Source organism: Danio aesculapii, chromosome 21, assembly GCF_903798145.1.
Source record: "Danio aesculapii chromosome 21, fDanAes4.1, whole genome shotgun sequence".
Taxonomy (NCBI): domain Eukaryota; kingdom Metazoa; phylum Chordata; class Actinopteri; order Cypriniformes; family Danionidae; genus Danio; species Danio aesculapii.
In genome coordinates this window covers 37779649-37805475 of record NC_079455.1, presented here as the reverse complement: position 1 = coordinate 37805475, position 25827 = coordinate 37779649, and the positions used below count along the sequence as shown (strand labels likewise).

General features: G+C 37.0%; 1 protein-coding gene across 1 annotated transcript; it reads left to right on the top strand.

Annotated features, from left to right (window-relative positions):
• The first annotated feature begins 1485 nt into the window (after positions 1–1485).
• On the top strand, positions 1486–25827 carry wdr41 (WD repeat domain 41). Its single transcript, XM_056446290.1, has 13 exons — positions 1486–1952; positions 4606–4721; positions 8057–8105; positions 9688–9816; positions 9897–9959; positions 10060–10171; positions 10458–10520; positions 12033–12134; positions 12672–12856; positions 13038–13159; positions 15243–15325; positions 18459–18595; positions 25410–25827. The coding sequence occupies exons 1-13, from the start codon at positions 1905–1907 to the stop codon at positions 25548–25550; spliced, it is 1350 nt and encodes a 449-aa protein (XP_056302265.1). The 5' UTR covers positions 1486–1904; the 3' UTR covers positions 25551–25827.

The window sequence follows — 25827 nt, the reverse complement described above, 5'->3', positions numbered from 1 at the left end:
ATTTATGCAAAAAATCTAAATATATAAATTCATTTAGTGACATGGATTAGGTTTTGTTTTTATTTAACGGATCAAAACGTTAAGAAATTTAAAAAGCAAAAGCAATATAAAAAGGTCAGTGCTTTACGATAATAAGCCAACAAAACAATGTCTAATAATGGTAATAATAATCATAATAATTATAATAATACAGATAATAATAATATTATTATAATATTATATTATTATAAATATAATTAGAAAAATAAGAAACTAAGAAAAATATTTTGTTTGTATAATCATAAAAAAAAAATATATATATATAAACAAAAAATGGAGTCAATGGAGGAAAAGTTTGCCTAAAAGTACACTTAGTATGAGAGATTTTTTGGAAAACGCCTTAAAATTATGGTCCAGTACTTAATGTAGTTAGAGCATTGTCAATTATGTACAGCATTTACTATTCATAGTTGAGCATTTACTAATGCATGAATAAAATCAAAAAATATGCTTGTTAACATTATTAATGCACTGTGAGTAACATGAACTAACAATGAACAACTTTATTCTCATTATCTAACGTTAAGAAAGATAAACAAATACTGTAATATACTCTCTTTATTCCAGACAATAGGTCCAATAGTGCAAAAGTCAGACAAACCAATAATAAAAAATAAAAAAATACATTTAAAAAGACAGTTTTGCCAATAGGGGCAACACGGTGGCTCAGTGGTTACCACTGTCGCCTCACAGCAAGAAGGTCGCTTGGTTGAGTCCCAGCTGGGTCAGTTGGCATTGCTGTGTGGAGTTTGCATGTTCTCCCTGTGTTGGTGTGGGTTTCGTCCGGGTGCTCTGGTTTCCCCAACAGTCCGAAGACATGCGCAATAGGTGAATTGGATGAAGTAAATTGGCCATAGTGTATGTGTGTGAATGAGTGTGTATGGGTGTGTATATTTCACAGTACTTTGTTGTGGCTGGAAGGGCATCCGCTGTGTAAAACATATGCTGGATAAGTTGGCGGTTCATTACGCTGTGGTAACCACTAGTGAATAAAGGGACTAAGCCGAAGGAAAATGAATGAATGAATGAATGAATGGGTGATGTCAATATTTCATCAAAGGTGACTGAAAACGCACCTCAGTAAGCCTAGGGTTTATCAATAGCATTAAAATGCTGTTCTGAGAATTCTCCAATCGACAGGTAAACTTATAGATCAAATTTCTCATCAAAGCAAAAAGTGACCGAACTCTTGCCTCACAGAACAATTCACTGGCACTACACCCATCTATGAGTTTTTTAAGAAGAGTCCTTATACAATCGTTTTATGCAACCTGCAACTTATGGAGACTCTCTTTTTAAAATTATACTATAATTGTAATAAATATATTGTTGATTGTTTGTTCATAATAAATACATTAACTAACGAACTATTATTTTTGTTTTGAGTTTCACTTCGAAAACGCTGTTGATCACATGTGTCCTCCTGCAGCTTCCGTAGCTGGTCACATGAGCTCGCGGATTGTTTGTAGTCAGGAGCTGATATGTCAAACGGTGTCAAATATAGCTGAAAAAAAACACTCCGAGCGATAAAAGATGATTTTATATTAACGCTTCCTGAAAGCGGAAGTGGTTCTGCTGATCATTTGTAGCGTTTTGGATGGAATTTAGAACGAATTTAGGCTCTAAACTGATACATTGTATCAGACGCGCGCGTGACGCGTCCTGTCAATCAAACCGCGCTACAATGTTTCGATGTGTCACAGATGTAAATATAGATATTCAACTGACGAGACTGATTTAGACTTTTAATTAAGGCTCCTGATCTGGAACATCAGCAGAAGGCACCGGTTTCGCAACATGCAGATACATTAATTTGTCTTGCTGTTCAGTTGCATGTAAATCTGCTGTTTTTTTTAAATACCAACATGCTGCGATGGATTCTGGGCGGTCGAGAGGCGCAGGGAGCAGTGGAGGTGAGTAAAACCACTGTAAACCACAGCTGGAGCTCACATGGGTCATTATTAGTGTATCGAGCTGCTGTCTTTTTTTCAAAACATTGAGGATATAAAACATTATGGCATATAACAAAAAAGATAAAACATTTTCTCATTGTGCTGTACCCTATCAATAAATGTCAAAACTGACAGGTCAGACATAAGTTAGACTGACTGTTTATATTTTTTAGACATAATATTTGATAATAGAGGTAAAGTTGGCTTCATATTCGCATATTCATTCAATGACAACTTGTAACATATTCCCTTTAGTGTTTACCATGATACTTTGAACATTCGTTCTGAAATCAGATGCAAGTATGTCTTCAAAACAGCACTACTTATTTTACTATGAACAGTGTTATGCTTTCATAGTCATTGGCTGCCATAATGTTTTGACCATTTAGAATTTGCAAAGAATATTTTCTGACATTATATATATATGTGTGTGTGTGTGTATATAATATAAGGATATATAGGATAATTTAAAAACTATATATATATATATATATATATATATATATATATATATATATATATACATATATATATATATATATATATATATATATATATATACATATATATATATATATATATATACATATATACATATATATATATATACATATATACATATATACATATATATATATATATATATATATATATATATATACATATATACATATATATATATATATATATATATATATATATATACATATACATATATATATATATAGTTTTTAAATTATCCTAAATACACATATATTAATAGCAAAATATATTATTATTATTATTTATATATGTAACATTTTTTATATATTAAAACTTTATTTATAAAAATCTTCAATAAAACCAGACAACAGTTTTCTAAACACAAATCGATTAAGTTAACTTAATTGTTTTTACAAATTTAAGTGGATTAAACATAAAACAATTAAGTTGTCTTAAAAAAAATCACAAGAATTGTATTGATTCGGCTCATTTTAAGTAGTTAGCAAGTTAGAAGCAAAAATATATTTTTAAACGTTGTATATTTAAGTAAAAATTTCATTTACAGTAAAATTTGTTTTTGATAAACGTAAATATCGTAAATATATTTTACATTTATTTTTAAAACTATTATTTTCAGTTGTGTGTATTATTAAAAAAGTTTTTGCAATGTTGTGTTTTGTTTTGGTCAGTTTTAAAATATGTTCAGTCTATATAGTTTTAATCAAGTTTTTTAGCCTTTAAACTAAATAAAAATCAGGAATGCTGCTTATGGCATCTAGCCAGAATATATTTATTTTAAAATTTATTTGAGCAAAACATTAAAGGTCATATTTTGTTATGTAACAAGTAATAATATACAATACTGGACAAAAGTTTGGGGTCAGGTCTTTTTTCATGTTTTTTAAAGAAAATTACTCTGTTCATCAAGGTGGCATTTATTAAATGTAAAAAAAGGTTAAATAGTTAAATATTTATAAAAAAAATTAAGTAATTGCTTTCTTATTGTATGTACTTTGAAATGAAATTAATCATCCAGTCACTATAGCTTTTATTACCATTATCATTAATAATAATAATAATAATAATAATGATAATAATAATAATAATAATAATAATAATAATTAATATTAGAGTGATTTTTCTCATTTAAAATTCCCACTGACCCCAAACTTTTGAGCGGTAGTGTATTTCAGTATACTGTAGAAGCTATTATTTGCATCACATAAACAAGTGAGTAAATCTTGAAACAGTTAAATTGACTCAATTTTTTTATTTATGCACATAGTTTAGATACTTAATAAGTTTAAGGCAACAAGTTTACTTTTTATTAAAGTAAAGTGAACCAATGGCTTTTTAATGTGTAACTTTAATAAATCAACGTTTAACGAAACACAACCAATAAAAAGGCATCCTTATAAAGAGAATGAAGCACAGGATTTAAAATAACTGAATAGCTGAATATTTTTATGAACAATTTTAGACAAAAAGCCTATAAATCTGGCAGCATGGTGGCTCAGGGGTTAGGACTGTTGCCTTACAGCAAGACAGTCACTGGTTCGAGTCCCTGCTGGGTCAGTTGGCTTTTGTGGAGTTTGCATGTTCTCTCCGTGTTGGTGTAGGTTTTCTCTGGGTGCTCCGGTTTCCCCCACAGTCCAAACACATGCGCTATAGGGGAATTAGGTCAACAAAATTGGGTAAACAAAAAAAGAGTGTGTGGGTGTTTCCTAGTACTGGGCTGTGGCTGGAAGGGCATCCACTATGTAAAACATATGCCGGAATAGTTGGCGGTTCATTCCACTGTGGCGACCCCTGATAAATAAGGGAATAAGTCGATCGAAAATGAATGAAGCCTATAATTCTACATTAAAGCTGCTATCAGCCATGCATTCTCCAAGTTCCAGAAACTCCAGAGTTTTGTAGTATGACCCGCATCCATTTTACTGCCATTATTTACCAATAAGCAGCAGATGAGAAACGAGTTTGAGTGTCCAGTCGTCTTAAAGACGAATCTTGGAGAACATGTATCAGAGAGACAGGCCGACGCAGTCCAGCAAACAGCAGTCATTTCAGCACATTCGGAGATAGATTGAAGCAATGATTCGTTTGTCTATTATTTTTCCTCCGTGGGCAGAAGAGCGCGGCGCTGTTCATTGGGGAGGAACAGCCCAAAAACTGCTTCACGGAGATGCAGGTGCTGAAAGGACACTTTGACATTGTTCGATTTCTGGTGCAGATTGATGACTTAAGGTAAGCAATCCTCTTCTCCTCTGACCAGTGATTGACAGCTCCGACCGAGCCAGATCCTCTCCAAAAGCAGACTTACAGAGCGTGACAAGAGCTTAATCATCACAGCTGGAGAGTGTGTGTGTGTGTACTGGGTGTGTGTGCCCTCTTGATAGTGTCCATCTGATCTAGACTCGTCCGCATATTGAGGTAAAGTTGGTTTTATATTCGCACATTCGTTCAGTGACAACATGTCATATGGTCTCTATATTGTTAACCGTTGCTACTTTGAATATTTGATCTGAAATCACAAGCAAGTATGAATACAAAACAATATTAGCACTATTTAATTGACTGTGAACAGGGTTGTCCTTTGATAGTCGTTGGCTGCTAATATAATTTCACTATTTACAATTAGCAAAGAGAAGGTCGCTGGTTTGAGTCTCGGCTGGGTCAGTTGGCATTTCTGTGTGGAGTTTGCATGTTCTTCCCGTGTTCATGTGGGTTTCGTCCGCATGCTCCGGTTTCCACCACAGTCCAAACACATGCGGTATAAGTGAATTGAATGAACTATATTGGTCGTAGTGTGTGTGTGTGTGTGTGAGAGAATGAGAGTATGGGTGTTTCCCAGTACTGGGTTGCAGCTGAAAGGGCATCCGCTGTGTAAAACATATGCCGGAATACACTACCTGACAAAAGTCTTGTCTCCTGTCCAAGTTTTAGGAACAACAAATAATAACTTGACTTCTAGTTGGTTATTGGGTATCAGAAGTGGCTTATATGAAAGGCAAAGGCCTCTAGATTACGCTTATTTTACCACAATAAAACATCATCATGTCTTGATTTTTAATGATTTAATTAGGACAGTAAAGTCTGATTCTGCTTAGACAAAACTCTTGTCACTTAACAGAAATAATGTACAGTATAGAATATAAAGTCATGCTGCAGTGGAAAAAGAAGTATATTGTGGATGACTCCCATGAGCTTGGAGGACTGGATTCATACATCTCTGCAATGACTCAAATAACTTATCAATAAAGTCATCTGGAATGGCAAAGAAAGCGTTCTTGCAGGACTCCCAGAGTTCATCAAGATTCTTTGGATTCATCTTCAATGCCTCCTCCTTCATCTGACCCCAGACATGCTCAATAATGTTCAAATCTGGTGACTGGGCTGGCCAATCCTGGAGCATCTTGACCTTCTTTGCTTTCAGGAGCTTTGATGTGGAGGCTGAAGTATGAGAAGGAGCGCTATCCTGCTGAAGAATTTGCCCTCTCCTGTGGTTTGTTATGTAATAGGCAGCACAAATGTCTTGATACCTCAGGCTGTTGATGTTGCCATCCACTATACAGATCTCTCGCACACCCCAATACTGAATGTAACCCCACACCATGATTTTTCCTTCACCAAACTTGACTGATTTGTGTGAGAATCTTGGGTCCATGCAGGTTCCAGTAGGTCTTCTGCAGTATTTGTGATGATTGGGATGCAGCTCAACAGGAAAATCTACCCTGTGCCACTTCTTTAAATGATCAAGTCAAGGTATTATTTGTTGCTCCTACAACAGATCGACGAAGACTTTTGTCAGGTAGTGTAGTTGGTGGTTCATTCAGCTGTGGTGACCCCTGATAAATAAAGAGACTAAGCCTTAAGGAAAATGAATGAATTTGCAATAAATACCTCTCTGAAATAATATTGCTAAGGAGAAACTGAATGTGCGAGTGTTACAGCAACTTTACCTCAATCATCTGCATGAACAAAGACTGCATGGATGCTTCTGAAATCTCATGTCTGTGCAAACACACAGTGAAGAGTAGGGGGATTTTAGTTAGTTATTAATGACTGGAGGATGTTTCTGTGACGCTTTCTATGAGTCTATGAGTGTGTGTGTGTGTGTGTGTGTGTTTGTTGAGGATGTCTGAGCGTGTGTTTGTGTGTGCGCGCATGTGTGTTCTTTAGACAGTGTCTTTGTGTAACGTGAGTGTATATATGTGTGTAATGTGTGTGTATTAAAATGTGTGAAATGTGTATTTGACAATGTGTATGTGTTTATATACGTGTGTGTAGGGATGTGTGTGTGTGTGTGTGTTTGTCTACTGTGGTTGTATTAAATTGTGTGAAATGTATATGTGTGTGTATTTCACAATGAGTGTGTGTGTGTGTGTGTGTGTGTGTGTGTGTGTGTGTGTATATTGTGTATGTGTGTTTATATCTGTGTGTGTGTGTGTGTATTTTACAATAAGTGTGTGTATATTGTGTATATGTGTTTATAATTCAATTCAAATGTTTATATGTGTGTGTGTCTGTCTGTGTGTGTGAGTGCATGTGCGTGTGTGCATGTTTGTGTAACGTGTGTACGCATGTGTAATAACTTGTGTAAATTGTGTGTGTGTGTATTTGACAATGAGTGTGTGTGTGTGTGTGTGTGTGTATGTGTATGTGTAGTATATATATATATATGTGTGTGTGTTTATTCAAATGTGTGAAGTGTGTATGTGTGTGTATTTGACAATGTGTGTGTGTGTGTGTTTATATCTGTTTGTGCATGTGTGTATTTGTGCGCGTGTGTATTAACTTTTGTGAAATGTGTATGTGCTTTTATTTCTCTGTGTGTGTGTGCGTGCACGTGTTTGTGTGTTTGCATGAATGTGTAATGTGTGTTTGACAAAGTGTGTGTGCATAAGTGTGTTTACATTTGTGTGTGCATGGATGTGTAGTGTGCATGTGTGTGTTTATTCGACAATGTGTGTGCATGTGAATGTGTGTATTAATATTTGTGTAATGTGATGTGTGTATAATGTGTAATGTGTGTGTATACGACTGCTTGTGTATTGTATATGTGTGTGTAATGTATAAAAATTTGTACATTTACAGTATGTGTGTGTGTGTAATGTGTATATTTGTGCATACTTCACTTTTTGTGTATGTGTTTGTGTGTAAGAGTATGTGTGTGTTTGTAAGAGTGTGTGTCTGTGTGTGAATTTAGAGTCAGAGTGAGTGTGTGTGTGTAAGTTTGTCTGTGTATAAAGAGTGTGTGTGTGAGTGTGTGTTCTGGTTGGCTGCTCGTGATGATCTCAGTGCAGTAGGAGAGTTTGAGCTGAGCTCAGTGTGCAGAAAATCACTGATTGCTTTTAGAGTCCAGAGTCCTGTTTCTCTTCTTCCATCCCTTTCAAACATCCTGTATTTCATCCCTTTATCACACTTTCATTCTCCTGTTCTTCCTGCACATGATTCATTTCTGAGCTCCAGAGGTCAAAGGTGACCCGAGCGTCACGTTAAAATCCAGCTGTCAGAGTGCATGCTTCATTTTCAATGCTTCACGGCTTCTTTTGTGTGATTTAGTGTGTTTGTGACGGCAGGTTTGCGTCTGCAGGCGACGACGGCCTCGTGCTGATTTGGAATGTTGAGGTGAGCACAATAAAGTTAATTATGCTAATCAAATGTTAAAGGTGCTGTATGTACGTTTTCGACTCTTCTGAAGTCAAAAACTCTTCTAATTAGTAGGCTAATTAGTGGGTAAAGAACAAAAAAAACTAAAGCAAATGCTTGATTACAGCCCGCCCCACACCGAAGATAGTGGCAGGAAATATCTGCCAAGCCCAGCCCAAGGGTCGGGTTGGGTCAAGTCTGGGATCAGGCTCGGGCAGATAATCTAAACTCTAATATCTTACTATCAAAAACAAATGACAGTGTTTATATTTAAAGGTGCAGTATGTAAGTTTGACACCCTGTGGTTGAACTAGGTATTACACTCCTGAATCAAAACACATTTTCATAATAAAACTTATATGTTTAGAAATGTGTTGAAGAAATCTTCTCTCCGTTAAACAGAAATTGGGGAAGTAATAAACAGGGGGGCTAATAATTCTGACTTCAATTGTATTTGTATATATGAAACAAATATTTTATACAGTATAGTCATGCAGTCATATGCAAAACCTATACACAGTACCCACAAATTTATTATTATAAATATGAAGTTTTATTTTGGGCGACACGGTGGCGCAGTAGGTAGTGCTGTCGCCTTACAGCAAGAAGGTCGCTGGTTCGAGCCTCGGCTGGGTCAGTTGACGTTTCTGTGTGGCGTTTTCATGTTCTCCCTGGGTTCGCGTGGGTTTCCTCCGGGTGCTCCGGTTTCCCCCACAGTCCAAAGACATGCGGTACAGGTGAATTGGGTAGGCTAAATTGTCCGTAGTGTATGTGTGTGTGAATAAGTGTGTATGTGTTTCCCAGTGATGGGTTGCAGCTGGAAGGGCATCCGCTGCATAAAACAAATGCTGGATAAGTTGGCGGTTCATTCCGTTGTGGTGACCCCAGATTAATAAAGGGACTAAGCCGAAAAGAATATGAATGAATGAATGAATATGAAGTTTTATTTTGGGCGACGCAGTGGCGCAGTAGGTAGTGCTGTCGCCTCACAGCAAGAAGGTCGCTGATTCGAGCCTCGGCTGGGTCAGTTGGCATTTCTGTGTGGAGTTTGCATGGTCTCCCCGTGTTCACGTGGGTTCACTCAAGTCCAAAGACATGCGGTACAGGTGAATTGGGTAAGCTAAATTGTCCGTAGTGTATGTGTGTGAATGAGAGTGTATTGGTGTTTCCCAGTGATGGGTTGCAGCTGCAAGGGCATCCGCTGAGTAAAACATATACTGGATAAGTTGGCGGTGCATTCCGCCATGGAGACCCCGGATTAATAAAGGGACTAAGCCGAAAAACAAAATGAATAAATGAAGTTTTATTTTGGATGTGATTAATTGTTAAACAACACGATTTTTAGATATTTATTAAGCATTTATGAATAATTCTGATTGCTTGAGATTCTTTGGAAACATATATTGTATTGTTGATTAAATAGGTAATTACTTTGTTAACAAACACTAATGCATGTAAAAAGATCAACCACAACAACAAAATTGATTACTCAGTGCTACAGTGTAATTTTATTCACCCTAAAACCTCATGCTCCAGCTGTGTGTGTGTGTGTGTGTTTCAGACTGGTGATTGTTTGTTGGAGTTGCGCGGCCACACACAGCAGATCACAGCGATGACATCATACACCTTCATCAGAGGAGAAAACACACACACCGCTCTCATCACAGCCTCTTCAGACCGAACACTCAGTGTATCCTGAACAAACATCTGATCAAGTGTGTGTGTGTGTGTGTTTGTGTGTTGCTGTTTAACTCCTTAACTCAGCAGCAGTTGTGGGATCCAGATTCAGGAAACCGAGTGCAGAATATATCAGATCTGCAGTCCTCTGTGAAGGTGTGTGTTGTGTTCCTGTTTCAGTGTGCCGATGGTTTGGGTTGTGTGTCTGTTCCTCTTTCAGAGTGTGTTTAGACTGATGTGTGTGTGTGTGTTTCAGTGTTTGCTGGTGTTGGATCGTCTGGACGTGTGGCTCTCGGGAGGAAATGAACTGTGTGTTTGGAACCAAGACTTTGAGCTGCAGTGTAAAACAGTTCATCACAGTGACACAGGTACACAATCCAAAACACACAGAAACAAATACACACATCAGTACAGATTTCCTTAAAGTGCGACTCAAATCTGCTGTGTGTCATTTATGTGCTTGAATAAAATTGGCAAAGTAGTTTTCTAACTATAATAAGAAGGTTTCTGAAGCTCACCAAGCATGAATTTATTTGGTCAAAAATACAGTAAAAACAGTAATATTGTGAAATGTTATTACAAATAACTTGTATCTAGTATGTTTTATTGATAATGTAATGGTAATGTATTTCATTTTGTCAATTTATTCGGAAGGAATTTCTGCAATGGTGGAGCTACCGAAGAACTTCATTGCAGCTGCCATGGATAAAGAGATTGGTAACTGCAATAAATGCATACAGTGCAAAGATTTTTTTTTGTGTGTGTATATATATATATATGTATATATATAAACCCTGACAGAGAAAGACTCAATTACTTAGACACACCACTAAAATACTAATACAGAGTCTAATACAGAGTTTTCACACTCAGACAATAGAATGTGTGCCATTTTATTTTTTTTTGTCATATACACTCACCAGCCACTTTGTTAGGTACACCTTACTAGTACCGGGTTGGACCCCGTTTTGCCTTCAGAACTGCCTTAATCCTTAGTGGCACAGATTTAACAAGGTACTGGAAATATTCCTCAAGAGATGTTGGTCCATATTGTCATGATAGCATCACACAGTTGTTGCAGATTTGTCGGCTGCACATCCATGATGCGAGTCTCCCGTTCAGCCACATCCCAAAGGTGCTCTATTGGATTAAGTTCTGGTGACTGTGGAGGCCATTTGAGTACAGTGAACTCATTGTCATGTTCAAGAAACCAGTCTGAGATGATTCACACTTTGACATGGTGCATTATCCTGCTGGAAGAAGCCATCAGAAGATGAGTACACTGTGGTCAGTTGACACGATGTGGTGTTGACACAATTGTTACTAATGGGCCCAAAGTGTGCCAATAAAATATCCCCCACACCATTACACCACCACTAACCTGAACCTTTGATACAAGGCAGGATGATCCATGCTTTCCTGTTGTTGATGCCAAATTCTGACCCTACCATCCGAATGTGGCAGCAGAAATCGAGACTCATCAGACCAGGCAATGCTTTTTCAATCTTCTATAGTGCAATTTCAGTGAGCCTGTGTGAATTGTAGCCTCAGTTTCCTGTTCTTAGCTGACAGGAGTGGCACCCGGTGTGGTTTTCTGCTGCTGTAGCCCATTCACCTCAAGGTTGGACATGTTGTGCATTTAGAGATGCTCTTCTGCATACCTCGGTTGTAATGAGTGGTTATTTGAGTTACTGTTGCCTTTCTATCAGCTGGAACCAGTCTGGCCATTCTCCTCTGATCTCTGGCATCAACAAGGCATTTGCTCCTACAACACTGCCGCTCACTGGATATTTTCTCTTATTCAGACCATTCTCTGTAAACCCTAGAGATGTTTGTGCGTGAAAATCCCAGTAGATCAGCAGTTTCTGAAATACTCAGACCAGCCCATCTGGCACCAACAACCATGCCACGTTCAAAGTCACTTAAATCACCTTTCTTCCTCATTCTGATGCTCGGTTTTAATTGCTGCAGATCGTCTTTACCATGTCTACATGCTTAAATGCATTGAGTTGCTGCCATGTGATTGGCTGATTATAAATTTGCATTAACGAGCAGTTGGACAGAAGTACCTAATAAAGTGGCAGATGAACATATATATATATATATATATATATATATATATATATATATATATATATATATATATATATATATATATATATATATACACACACACACTTTAAACAAATATTTTTTGAAACATTTATTTGTGTTTGTCTGATGTTTCAGTGATCTTCAAGTTGAACGTGTCTGGCTCAGATGTTGCGGTGATGGCCATCCGTCATCTAGCAGACCATCAGGACACCATTCATTCTCTCATTAGTATCAATGGTCAGACCTTACACTCATATGATTGGATATTTTACAGCAGCTACACTGCAAATAATATCTGTTAATTAAGTTTCCGTATTTTGTGATTTACAAGTGTTTTCTGTTTATTTACCATTGTGAATTGCTCTGTTGATTTATTTATTTTAGATTTATTTTTGGCCTTTTTGCTTTTATTAGATAGGACAGTATTTAGACAGGAAGCGAAGTTGGAGAGAGAGAAAGGGGGTTAGGGCAGGAAAATGTCCTCGAGCGGGGATTCGAACTCGGGACGCCCTGACGTGCTACTGCACCATATGTTGACGCGCTAACACTAGGCTATTGCGCCGACTCTGCTTTGATGATTTTTGATGTTTTGATTTTTGACTCTACGATTGAACGAAACAACTTTTATTGACATTAAGTTCTCATAACGAAATTAAAAAGTATAAATAAATGAGGTGGGGGGGGGGTAAAAATAAAAACATGAATCACAAAATATGGAAAACTGCTAATTTACGGATGTTATTAAGTGTTGTTGTTGGCTGTTCTTGGTTATAGATGGCTTGTTTGCAAGTGGCTCTCATATTGGTGAGCTCATCATCTGGGATTCAGTTGATTGGACAATCCAGGGTTATGAGCTCATCCTGTGGGAGGAGTCAAAGGGAGACGGCCATTCAGAGGTCAAGGTGACTCAGCAGAAGCAAATCGAGAGGTCCATTCAACACATGAGCTCAGATGGAGAGGTAAAAGAGAAATCACACACTGATAATACACTACAAGAGGAAATATTAGACCTTTTTTTCTATCAGCCAAATATTTGAACTTTTTTTAAAATGTTTCAAAAGTTTTTTATATGTTCACCAAGGCTACATTTGATTTTCAATAGGCACTGAATGTTTCCTTACGTGGTCAAATCTCTCTCAGCTTTTAGTGGCTGCGGTGGGCAGTGGTCTGTATGTTTATAATGTGATGATGAAGACTGTGGTGGCCTACAGAAAAATGGCCCACGACTCCAACGTCCTGCACACCATGATCCATACGGGCGGGTATGAACATGACTGAGCGTTTTTATATTTGGAGAAATATGTCCAGGACAGTGTTGTGGAAAGATCATTTTGAAAGTAATGCATTACAATATTGAGTTACTCCACTAAAAGTAACTAGATGCATTACTTAGTTACATTTTTATGGAAAGCAATGCATTGTTACTTTTAAGTTACTTTTTAAAAATATTTTTTATAAATACTTTTATTGTTTAAAAAAATGTGATACATCCTGTATCAGTAACCAGATACCAACCAAAGAACACCCACCCCATCCTGACAGAGCCATAAAAATATATACACATGCAAAAATAAATACATAATAATAGTAATAAAATACTACTAATAAATAAATAAATAAAATGTATAGTAACTAACTGTTGTTAATAACTAACAAATAAATAACTGTTTTTTTTCTTTTTTAAATATTCGCCAAATTATATTTAACAGAGCAAGGAAATTTTCACAGTATGTCTGATAATATTTTATCTTCTGGAGAAAGTCTTATTTGTTTTATTTCGGCTAGAATAAAAGCAGTTTTACATTTTTTTAATGAACCATTTTAAGGTCAAAATTATTAGCCCCTTTAAGCTAATATTTAAAATTTAAGATTAAACAAACATGATTGAACAAACAGCAAAAATGTATTTTTGCTTGTGCCGTATATATACAGATTAATGAAAGTTTAACGCAGTGTGTTTGCTCCTTTTGTACTTTTCATCCTATTATTTAAGTCAAATCAATGTCCATTAAGATGATCTCCTTTTCATTTTCTTTGATGCATTCATAATAATGAGAATCCTTCCATCGCAGAAATATAAGCCAGAGCCATCTTGGTTTCTGTCTGTTCCCCCATTCAGACCTAGAATTTTTTTGGACCCTTTATGAAACTGTACCTATATATAGTTGAAGTCAGAATTATTTGCCCCCATTTATCTTTTCCCAATTTCTGTTTAACGGAGAGAAGATTTCAACACATTTCTAAACATAATAGTTTTAATAACTCATTTCTATTAACTGATTTATTTGATATTTGCCATGATGACAGTAAATAATATTCTTCAAGACACTTCTATACAGCTTAAAGTGACATTTAAAGGCTTAATTAGGTTAATTAGGTTAACTAGGCAGGTTAGGGTAATTAGGCAAGTTATTGTATTATGATGGTTTGTTCTGTAGACCAGTGTTTCCCAACCCTGTTCCTGGAGGCACACCAACAGTTCATGTTTTGGATGTCTCCCTCATCTGACCCTTTAACTTCAGGTTTTGGAGTCTCTTCTAATGTTCTGATGAGTTGTTTTAGGTGTGTTTGATTAGGGAGAGGATGGAAATGTGTACTGTTGGCGTGCCTTCAGGAACAGGGTTGGGAAACTGCATTAGAAGAGACTCAAAACCCTGAAGTTAATGGGTCAGAGGAGGGAGACATCCAAAACATGAACTGTTGGTGTGCCTCCAGGAACAGGGTTGGGAAACACTGCTGTAGACTATTGAAAAAAAAAAAAAAAGCTTAAGGGGGCTAATAATATTGACCTTAACATTGATTTTAAAAAAATATGCTTTTATTCTTCTAAAGAAGAAAAAATATTATCAGGCATACTGTGAAAATTTCCTTGCTCTGTTAAACATAAAAAACAAAACAAAAAGGGGCTAATAATTCTGACTTCAACTGTAATACCCATTGTTATCCCACTGACCACTCATATGCTATTATTTGATTTCTGTTTTAATCTAGGGTCATACTTTATTTTGATGGTCTGATCAAAATTTAAGTCACATTGCATCTACATGTCAACTAATACTCATTAGATTATAAGCAGACTGTTAGTTTGGGGTTAGGGTTAGTGTAAGTTGACGTACTTGCAAAGTTTCTTATAGTGAGTTAAATATCTGTTGAAGGAGCAGTAACAACAGATATCAAGCAGACAGTCTACTAATGCTCAAATGGGCCGTCAAAATAAAGGGTTACCTAATATAGTAACATAAACTGGATGTGTAACATAAACATAAACAAGCTGTAATGTGTTATACCCCAACACTGGTCCAGAAGAGGTTTTGAGAAGTGTGCGTGTGTGTGTGTTTGTTTCAGGCTGATGTCATGCTCTGAGGACGGCAGTGTGAGGATGTGGGAATTACAGGACCTCCCCCTTCCTGCTGAGCCCGCCTCCTCAGGTGAGCAGGACACACCCCCTCTGATGTCTGTCTGCCATTCATGCCTTTTTTCTTTTCACATCACACCCCTCCCTCACGTCCTCTTTCTGAAACTTTCCTCCCTTTGTCATCGTTAATATGTGAAGAGGAAATGTGTGTGTGTGTGTGTGTGTGTGTGTGTGTGTGTGTGTGTGTGTGCGTGTGTGAGACATTTCCTGTTTCCTCGTAAAACAGATGACTAGGCCCACACGGAATCTGCGCGCACAGATTTTTCGATTTATTTACTTATTCAAATGAGTGTAAGTATAAATTTATGCAGTTTTATGTTAATTTCAGCATTATTATTGAAAACTATGCAGATATTAAGATAATTTATGCACAATTCAAGCTGTAAACAAGTGGTTCTGATTGGATTTTTGATTACTTAATTAAAAGATAAGTATTTATTTTATTTTATGTGTAAAGTATTCAGTTCCTACTCTCTCAAAATCCTTCCGCATAAATTCACAGAATTTTTACAAAATTTATAGCAAAAAAAGTCTGCAGATTCTGTCTGGCCCTGCAAATAGCTTAAAAACAGACTGTTGCTCAAAAATGGCAGCAGTTTTCTGTAAAGGCTTGTGCACACCAAAGATTTTCAAGATGTTTTTCGGCAGTTCAAGCCCTTTTCACTGCAGTGTAGCCGTGCAAAATCACTCCCTGATGTTAGATGGCGCTCAATGAAAAATAAATAAATATCTCTTCTGACACTTGCTTGTCGCACAGAAGTCAGCCTCACGATTTTTCCATGTGTAATTTTTGGGTTAGCTTTATTGTTATATTTATTTCTATATTTTATTTAGCATAGATTCCGCAGGATGTCTGGTAACAAGAAAGAAAATTTAAAAAGTAAATTAATTAGCAACACACAAACCCGAACTCTCAAACCCTCCTGAGACCAAAAAACACAACATGGAAACATAAACAAATAAATACATACAGAAATAATTACAGAGGACAAAAAGGGCTGAAGGTTTCATCCGGGTGCTCCGGTTTCCCTCACAATCCAAAGACATGCACTAAAAGTGAATTGGGTAAACAAAAATTGCCCAGAGTCTCCGAGTGTGTGTGTGTGTGTGTGTGTGTGTGAATGTCAGAGTGTGTGGGTGTTTCCCAGTGCTGGGTTGCAGCTGGAAGGGCATCCGCTGTGTAAAACATGTGCCGGAATAGTTGGCGGTTCATTCCGCTGTGGCGACCTCTGAAAAATCAGAGACTAAACCGAAGGAAAAAGGGCTGAAAGGAGAATAAGGATCCTGCAAAATGGTCTAGTCACAAGATACTAGCATAAAGTTTAACCTCCTCTACTACAGCACACCTACAGCTGGTCAAACGTTTGTGGGAAAAAGGTCTAAGCTATAAAAGGGAAGTGAAATAAAAATTCAATCCTATTTGATCTGCATTTCCTGTGTGTTAATGTAGACCATTTTGTACTTGAGCGCCACCAAGTGGTCTTTTACTGTTACCACTGCAGCTCATGGCATTCGGATAAAAGCATCAATCTCATTGGTTGACTAGTTTTATTAACACAATGCATCAAACCAAAAATAATACAAGCCTACATTGTTTTTTTTTTTTTAATCTAAATCTACTCACTTTTTACTTTCCTTCAAGTGTTTCCAAACCTTTATAAGTTTCTTCTGTTGAGCACAAAGAAGATATTTTGAAGAAAGCTGAAAACCTGCAACCATTGACTTCCATAGTAAGAAAAACAAATACTATGGAAGTCAATAGTTTCAGGTTTCCAACATTTTTCGAAACATCTTCTTTTGTGTTTAACAGAAGAAACAATCTTATAAAGTAAAGGGTGATTAATTGATGACAGATTTGTAATTTTGGGTTGAAAAATTCCTTCATCAGCTATTTAAGTCAAGCAAAAATAGCATTTTATTCAAAATTACTGTAAAAAAAATGAATATACACTCACCGGCCACTTTATTAGGTAGACCTGTCCAACTGCTCGTTAACGCAAATTTCTAATCAGCCAATCACATGGCAGCAACTCAATGCATTTAGGCATGTAGACATGGTCAAGACGATCTGCTGCAGTTCAAACAGAACATCAGAATGAGGAAGAAAGGTGATTTAAGGGACTTTGATTGTGGCATGGTTGTTGGTGCCAGACGGGCTGGTCTGAGTATTTCAGAAACTGCTGATCTACTGGGATTTTCACGCACAAACCATCTCTAGGGTTTACAGAGAATGGTCTGAATAAGAGAAAATATCCAGTGAGCGGCAGTTCTGTGGGAGCAAATGCATTGTTGATGCCAGAGGTCAGAGGAGAATGGCCAGACTGGTTCCAGCTGATAGAAAGGCAACAGTAACTCAAATAACCACTCGTTACAACCGAGGTCTGCAGAAGAGCATCTCTGAACGCACATGAACATGTCCAACCTTGAGGTGGATGGGCTACAGCAGCAGAAAACCACACCGGGTGCCACTCCTGTCAGCTAAAAACAGGAAACTGAGGCTACAATTCACACAGGCTCACCAAAATTGGACAATAGAAGATAGGAAAAAGTGTTGCCTGGTCTGATGAGTCTCGATTTCTGCTACCACATTCAGATGGTAGGGTCAGAATTTGACATCAACAACAGGAAAGCATGGATCATCCTGCCTTGTATCAATGGTTCAGGCTGCTTGTGGTGGTGTAATGGTGTGGGGGATGTTTTATTGCACACTTTGGGCCCATTAGCACCACAGTGTACCCATCTTCTGATGGCTACTTCCAGCTGTATAATGCACCATGTCAAAGCGTGAATCATCTCAGACTGATTTCTTGAACATGACAATGAGTTCACTGTACTCAAATGGCCTCCACAGTCACCAGATCTCAATCCAATAGAGCACCTTTGGGATGTGGCTGAACGGGAGATTCACATCATGGATGTGCAGCTGACAAATCTGCAGCAACTGTGTGATGCTATCATGTCAACCTAATACTAGTAAGGTGTACCTAACAAAGTGGCCGGTGAGTGTATATGGCAAAAAAATAATATAGCACACATTCTATTGTCTGAGTGTGAAAACTCCGTATTAGACTCTTATTGTTTTGATGCTTGAAAACTCACGCAGTATTTTAGTGGTGTGTGTAAGTAATTGAGTCTTTCTCTGCCAGGGTTTTTTGGGATGTTCGGTACTTTCGGCAGGTCCAGCAAACATGCAGGACCCCCAGCCAAGAAACTCCCAGAAATCCCTGATCTGCGTTCACTGGAACTCATCGGAGATCTGATTGGTCACTCTGGAGCCGTGCAGGTATGATGATAAGGGTCGTGTGACTTACAGACATGTTTTTAGCAACCGGTTTAAGATCACTTATAGACCCTTTTCACATTTCCGGGTTTCTCAGCAGTGGAAGTCATCATAGTTGGGTATGAAGCTTGGGAACTTGGAGCGCAGTGAATAGGAGGAGTACAACAAATATTATTTTACAATCCTATTTGCTGAAATAATAAAAGAAAAACGCCACAATGATGTTATCACGACTTTCAGAAAAAGCAAAACAAAATAGTGTGAGACTGATAACGGCAAATTTACTCTCAGCCCCAATTAATGCTGCATTAGAAACACCTCGTATAAGCAGTAATTATTTTTGCTTGTAATTTGATCCAAAGATGATATAATACATGCATAAATGCATATAAATGTTCATATTTAATAAAATCTAAATATTAAAAGCTTAAAGGATTTAAGATTATGAAGACTTTTTTTGTTAGAAGTCATTGGTCCTGCAGGATTTCGACCTGCAGTTTAATTAAAGTATGTGTCGGGGTAAAGAATGTGATCTACATTTCATAATTATTAGCCCTCCCTGTATATTTTTTCCCCCAATTTCTGTTTAACTGAGATTTTTTTCAACACATTTCTAAACATAATAGTTTTATTAACTCATTTCTAATCGCTGATTCTCCTCGCAGGGGAGAGACATTGACTATATTTACATGGACTTCAGTAATCAAATTATTTGCCTTAATCTGAATAAGACTTTAATATGATTAAGGTGTTTACATGAGTTGTTTACATGTTATAGCACATAATTTGATTCACACCATTGCGTCACCACGCTATCCCTATTTCCTCCAGGGTTTGATGTAATTTCGGCTGTTTCATTTTTAATTTGTCGACTTGAACTGCAGTTTGGCCCTTTCATTTTCATTCAGGAACATTTCATGCATGCCCCCCTTGACAAACGAGATATTGGTTGTAGTGTAGTTTTAATGGAATGTTTGATACCACACGTCTTTAAAAACTGTAAGAGTACTGCTGACTAACTAGCTTTGCCATCTGAAAAAACATAAACAAAGAACACTGATCTCACACTTACCAAATCTGTAGAGAAAGGACAATCCACACAAACTGGAACCGCGTCTTTTTTAAAAGAAAATCCGGATTTCACCATTCCCAGATGCGAAAAGCTCTTAGGTAAAAAATGTTCATTACAAACATATATTTGTCGCGTGTTAGCAGACCACTGTAATCCACACGTGAGTCCACGAGCTGCGCTCTCATAGCGGGGAAATGGAAACAAAACCTTCATTGCAGCACATTTATATATGCAACACTGATGACCCCTCTCTCCGAACAACTATTTTCCTTCTAATTGTTTTAATTAAGGTTGGCAACACAACGTTGTGTCTCTCTGAACACTGTAACAGGTAAAAACAGTCTTCGAAGCAATGTCATGCATATTAATGAAGTTGCACCTCATACACAATAGAGCGCGCTGATTAGGTCGAACCAAGACTTCCTCATGAATTAATGCTAAAAGCTCAAATATGTCACGTACTCGCTGGCACAGACATCCAGTCTCCACACTGGAATTCACACAAAGATCTAATCGCTGTGACGTAGCTTCAAAATTTATTTTCAAACCGAAAGAATGAATTTGCTGGAAATAACGCAAAAACAACCAATTTTCACTTTTTAGTAAACTATGTGTGTCCTCATAGTGTTTTTAGCAGCGTGGGACACATATATGACTGTCAACATCTCAAAAAATGTGTTTTGATGTTTCGTGACCATTTAAAATACTTTTAAAAAAATCAAAAAACTGTTTTTATTCTTGCCAAAATAAAACAAATCAGACTTTCTTTAGAGGAAAAAATATTATAGGAAATACTGTGAAAAATTCCTTGCTCTGATAAACATCGTTTGTGAAATATTTAAAAGAGAACTTCACAGGAGGGCGAATAATTCTGAATTCAACTGTATATATAGTGTAACTCAAAGTGTCTGCATTCATATGGCGGCGTAGTGATACGCTGAAGGCGAACACATGATCATTTCTCTGCTATATTGAAGCGTGGTCTTTAGCAGCTCCAGGAACTTCAGCATTCTTCAACCGTACACACACACAGCTAATAATAGAAGAGCAGCTCATTCAGAGATGTTTTCCTGTCCTCCACCCACTCAGCCTCTCTTCCTGCGTTTCTGACATTCAGGGTTAAAAACACTACTGGAGGTCCAAATCAAGGGACATGTGACCCTGGACTACAAAACCTTCCTTCTGTTGCGCTTGTAGGAATAGCCAAACGATACACTGTAGGAGGAAAACCGTCGATGTTTCTTTTATTCAATTCCCCATTAGAATTTTAGGTAAAATAGTGTTCAGTGAAGATATTGTGTAGATTTCTGTATTTTGTAAATATATTAAAATGGTGGCACGGTGGCTCAGTGGTTAGCACTGTCACCTCACAGCAAGAACGTCGCTGGTTTGAGTCCCGGCTGGGTCAGTTGGCATTTCTGTGTGGAGTTTGCATGTTCTCCCCGTGTTGGCGTGGATTTCCTCCAGGGGCTCTGGTTTTCCCCCACAGTCCAAAGACATGCACTATAGGTGAATTGAATAAACTAAATTGGCTGTGGTGTATGAGTGAATTGATCTTATTATTCAAATGGCCAAATTCTCACTGAGGAAGGTTGAATGTTCTGGCCAGTTTGTTATTTGCCAATAGGCTTCAGTAATTTAAATCAAGTTTTAACAGATTTTCCCCAAAAAATTATGATTAAAAAATAGTTTAAAAATAAGTATATTTTCATATGTGAAGAGTTTAGATGCAGAAAACTCTAAATACTATTTAATATTTCTTCTAAAATGAGCATTTTTCTCCAACTCCTGTGTGTGGACTCAGTGATTTTACTTTAGAGTGAAGAATACGTCCTTTCCATTGCCTTTAAAGTGAAATAACTGAACATAAATATACGAGGCTGAGAAAATACTAATTTTACTTGGCATTTAGAGGTTTTGGCATCTGAACTCTTCATTTCTTTATTCTAAGATTTTAAAGTTCTCATTTCTCTGTGCACATGTGTAAATAAAGCAATTTGACAAAATGGTAGGAAATATTTTTGATACATCAAAAAGTGTAGTTATAATAACTATCCAACAAGATAATTCAGCAAATATGAGTTCTTAATATGTGACTAAAATGTCATATTTATAGCTCAATTAAACAGAATGAATAATTAATCAGGTGAATAACTGCAAAAAGATTCAGTTCTTCAGAAAACAGATAACCCCTCTCAATAAGCGGACTACAGGCCTGAAAGTGTTAAAATAATGTTTATTAACTGATAAAGAGAGAGTTTAATGAAGACTTTCGTTTATTTTACGTACAATTTAAACATGTCTCATGGTATTATTAAAAGATGGAGCACAGGCTGTCGTTTTTCTGACTAATTGTTTCAACCGAAATTGGAGATGTTACTCTAAGAGATTAGGAAAACTGGCTGGGTCATATACTTTTACAGGTGTTTATTCTGCAGTTTGTTTTCAGGGAATATTGTTCACAGACTACATCCGTCTGCTTTAACGTTAGACTAGCCGTAAAAGCGGTGAAAAACACTAGCAAAGCGGCATTATCATTCAGTAGTGAACTTGAGTTCAAGTGACTTTTCGTTGAAAAAGTTCTTTATGTCCACCTTTTTTTGCTACCGCCATCCTCACCTGTGTGTGTCACACACCTCACACACATCTTACAGGAAAATTCCCCCCCGCGCAGTTGTTTTGGCGCTGCTTGTATCTGAAAGCAGCCTCTCACATGACAGCAGGGAAAGGCACAGCCAATCACAATGTTTATATGTGTTTGGGGGGGGGGGCGGTGCGACTTGAGGAGAGATCGTGATTTAACCCTTTCGCCATGTCTACGTTTATATTGACAGCGCGATGTTTTTAAGTGAATTCAATTATTGGTGGGGACATTTCAGTAGTTGGTGGATATTGGTGGGGACACGTCCCCTCTGTCCACCCTAAATCTACGCCCCTGGCACACACCCTTCGGAGCAAAAGGGCATGGCCAGAGACACTGTTATGTTATAGTAGAGAAAGCTAAAATGCCATCCAAACGTTGCTATTTCTACAGAGCTTCTTCTGTTTTTGTGTTTGGGCTTCCAAAGGACATGACACAAAGAGACAATCTGCGAATCACATTATGTTAGCTGACCAATCAGAGCCTCTTGAGGGCAGGCTTTCAGAGGAACTAAGAAATATGACAGTGGTTTTCATGTTAGCTGAGTAACTGCATATAATTAGTCAAATATATGAAAAAATAACGTGACTTTTTTAAAGAAATGAAGCATGAACACACATTACTTTACATCTTAAAAAACACAATCAAGCTTTAAAAATAGACTTTGGACCACCGCTTTAAGAGAAATACTTAAATGACCACTAGCTGTCACTAGAGATCGGTTTTGTTTGATTTAAACAGTTTTTTTCTTCGACAGTTTCAGTGTTTTTCTCGAAGCCTCGCTCTGCCCACCACTACTCATTAGAAGGAAATGCTACTTTATTCACAAATAACTCACATGGATGAATGTTTTTTCATTTGTATTAGTGTCATTTAATGTTTTATTACATTATGTTTATTATATGCTGCTTGGATATGACATTATATGTTTAACAATGAACATTGATGATGCCTGTTTGTTATTTGAAGGTTAAATAAAGAGAGCGAGAGGAAAAAAGAATGCGATACATAAACATACAGTTGTACATTAATCTAATAGGCATCTTTGGATAGAAACAGCTAATGACAATTGAGGTAAAGTTGGTATATTGGCACATTCGTTCATGGATCCCTATATTGTTTACCAGTTTTCTTTGGATATTGGGTCTGAAATCACATGTAAGAATGACTTCAAAACAACATTAACACTGTTTATTTCACTGGGAACAGTGTTGTACTTTAATGCTCAATAGGTGCGTTCGACTTCATGAAGCGGCGCAGATTGATCGAAATCTGTCTTAAAGCGGTGCATGCTGGTTAGAAATGTTGTCTGGATTGACGCTGCGCTGACGCAACGTGACTGTCACGTGGCATCAAAGTACCGCGACAGTGCTCCGAGATCAGTCAACAGGGGTATATGCCGAGCTAGTGTGTTTCCCATACAGATAAACTTCCGGTGACTGGTTATTGTGAGTTTTTTTTCCATTTTATACAGTTCCATTTACAGCATGGATGTTGTAATGTTATTCAAATACAATCAGTTAAACAGACTTTGATATTCATTTAGTTGCTCAAGTGTAAAATGAGACAAAAGCCGTTTGCTCGCACGCGACCGTCAGAATCGGCAGGCTAGCGCAGAAGCTCCATTGAATATACTGGGGTAAAATAAATGCTCATATTATAAAGACATGGTGGGGGAAATGTTATTTAATGCAGTGCTTGTACAATCTGAGACCCACTTTATATCAGATATCACTCAGCCTTATCACAGCCTATCACAGACCTTAAACGCGCCAATTTTGCATTGACATACACTACACTGGAAACGATTAACCCAGGCTACTGGCAAATTAAAAGTCCTATTAGCATGCTTCGGCATATACCCTACTGACTCAACCGGTGCAGCATCTGAAGAGCGCCTGCCGGAGCTGCCATGACGACACTGATGTTACATGATTGGCTGAGTTCACCACATGACAACAGCGACGTGTGTTTCAGGATTTTTATTGGACAAATTCCGATTCACAAATTTCAAAACAAACAATTCACTTTTCATACCGTCTCTATCCTGTACACATCATGCTTATTAAAAGACTACACATATTTTTCTGCAGTAATTATTTTTAATAATTTGTTTATAAAGGCTAGATTGTTTGCACAGGTTTATTTTTGACCTTTTATTATACAGACTGTTTACTGCATTCAGCTTCATGAATGATGTATGATATATTTTAGTGAATAACCAAAATACCTCAAGTCTGATCCTGACATTCTAAAGGTTTCTTCTCAATTAAAGTAAAGAACTATTTTATTAAATGATTATGAAATGATTTATATGATGATAATATATCTATATATATATTATTTCTGTCTAAAAGTGACATTGATGTACCTGCTCTTTCTGGAAACTTCTACTGAAAGTGGAGCTCACTCATTTTAGGAAAGTCCTTTTGTTCAATGTTTTTGTAATTATCCAAAATAATCTTAATCATCATTAAAGACTCAATCAAAACACTTTGTTTTGGGTTTTACATTAATATATATTGGAAAGTTTTATATCTATAAATGTAAATTAACGTAAACCCTTTTAGCATATTCAAACAAGAAATATCAGCCAAGAGTGATGTTTAAACTCCTAGAATTTGTGCTTATTGCTTTGTATTTAATAGGCCTGTTCATTTATATTACCCTCTCGTTTCTCCTTATTTCTCTCATGCGTTTGTTAAGTATTTAATTTATAATTCCCTTATTGTTTAAAAATGAACTAGTTTGTAGAGATTGTATTCTATTTTATTTTTACTGTAAAATTTTTGTTGTTATTAAAAAAAAAAAAAAAAAAAAATGATGACGCAGTGTGATCGGTCGTCATGACTTTGAGCCCCTAAGTGTCCGGCTTGACGGCTCCGTTTTTAACTCCACTTCAGCCTCCGCTCGGCTAATCTCGTTGATCAGCAGCTGCAGCCGTGCTTCATGACGAACACACCTATTGACTGCCAATATAATTTCACTGTTTGGAATACTTTTCTGAAATTATATTATTAAGGAGAGACTCTGAATGTGTGAATATAAAACTTTAGCTCGATCTAATGACAGACTGTGTGTGTGTGTGTGTGTGTGTGTTTGAGATGTTTGTGAGTTTTGAGCAGAAGGCTCTGGTCACCTGCTCCACTGATCATCTGCTGATCGTCTGGAAGGATGGAGAGCTTCAGTCTCAGCTGCGCAGCCTCGCCGTCTTCCACAAACTGGAGGAAAATCAGCAGCTCTGAGCAAACCTTCATCTTCATCATCTTCAATGTGGGAAATCTGCCTTACTAACATCTGCAAAGCCTTTGACACAGCGTCAGTGTTTTTAATGTCACGTCATTCACTGTGATTTTTAGTTGTGTGGTTTTAATGCGATGCTTTTATGAGTGTTTTATATTTGATGTGTATATATTGTGTGATCGATGTCGTTTTTAATGGCAACACTTCCCAATACCAGTCTTGTTTGGTATCATAAGTTAATTCGTTGGTAAAGACATTAAAAAGTGTAGTGCATTTTAA

Bases quoted from the DNA above. Each gene is read 5' to 3' on its own strand.
- wdr41 (XM_056446290.1), top strand. From the start codon at position 1,905: ATGCTGCGATGGATTCTGGGCGGTCGAGAGGCGCAGGGAGCAGTGGAG. The intron at 9,817-9,896 runs GTATCCTGAACA...ACTCAGCAGCAG, and splicing joins CTTCAGACCGAACACTCAGT to TTGTGGGATCCAGATTCAGG. The intron at 12,135-12,671 runs GTCAGACCTTAC...TCTTGGTTATAG, and splicing joins TTCTCTCATTAGTATCAATG to ATGGCTTGTTTGCAAGTGGC.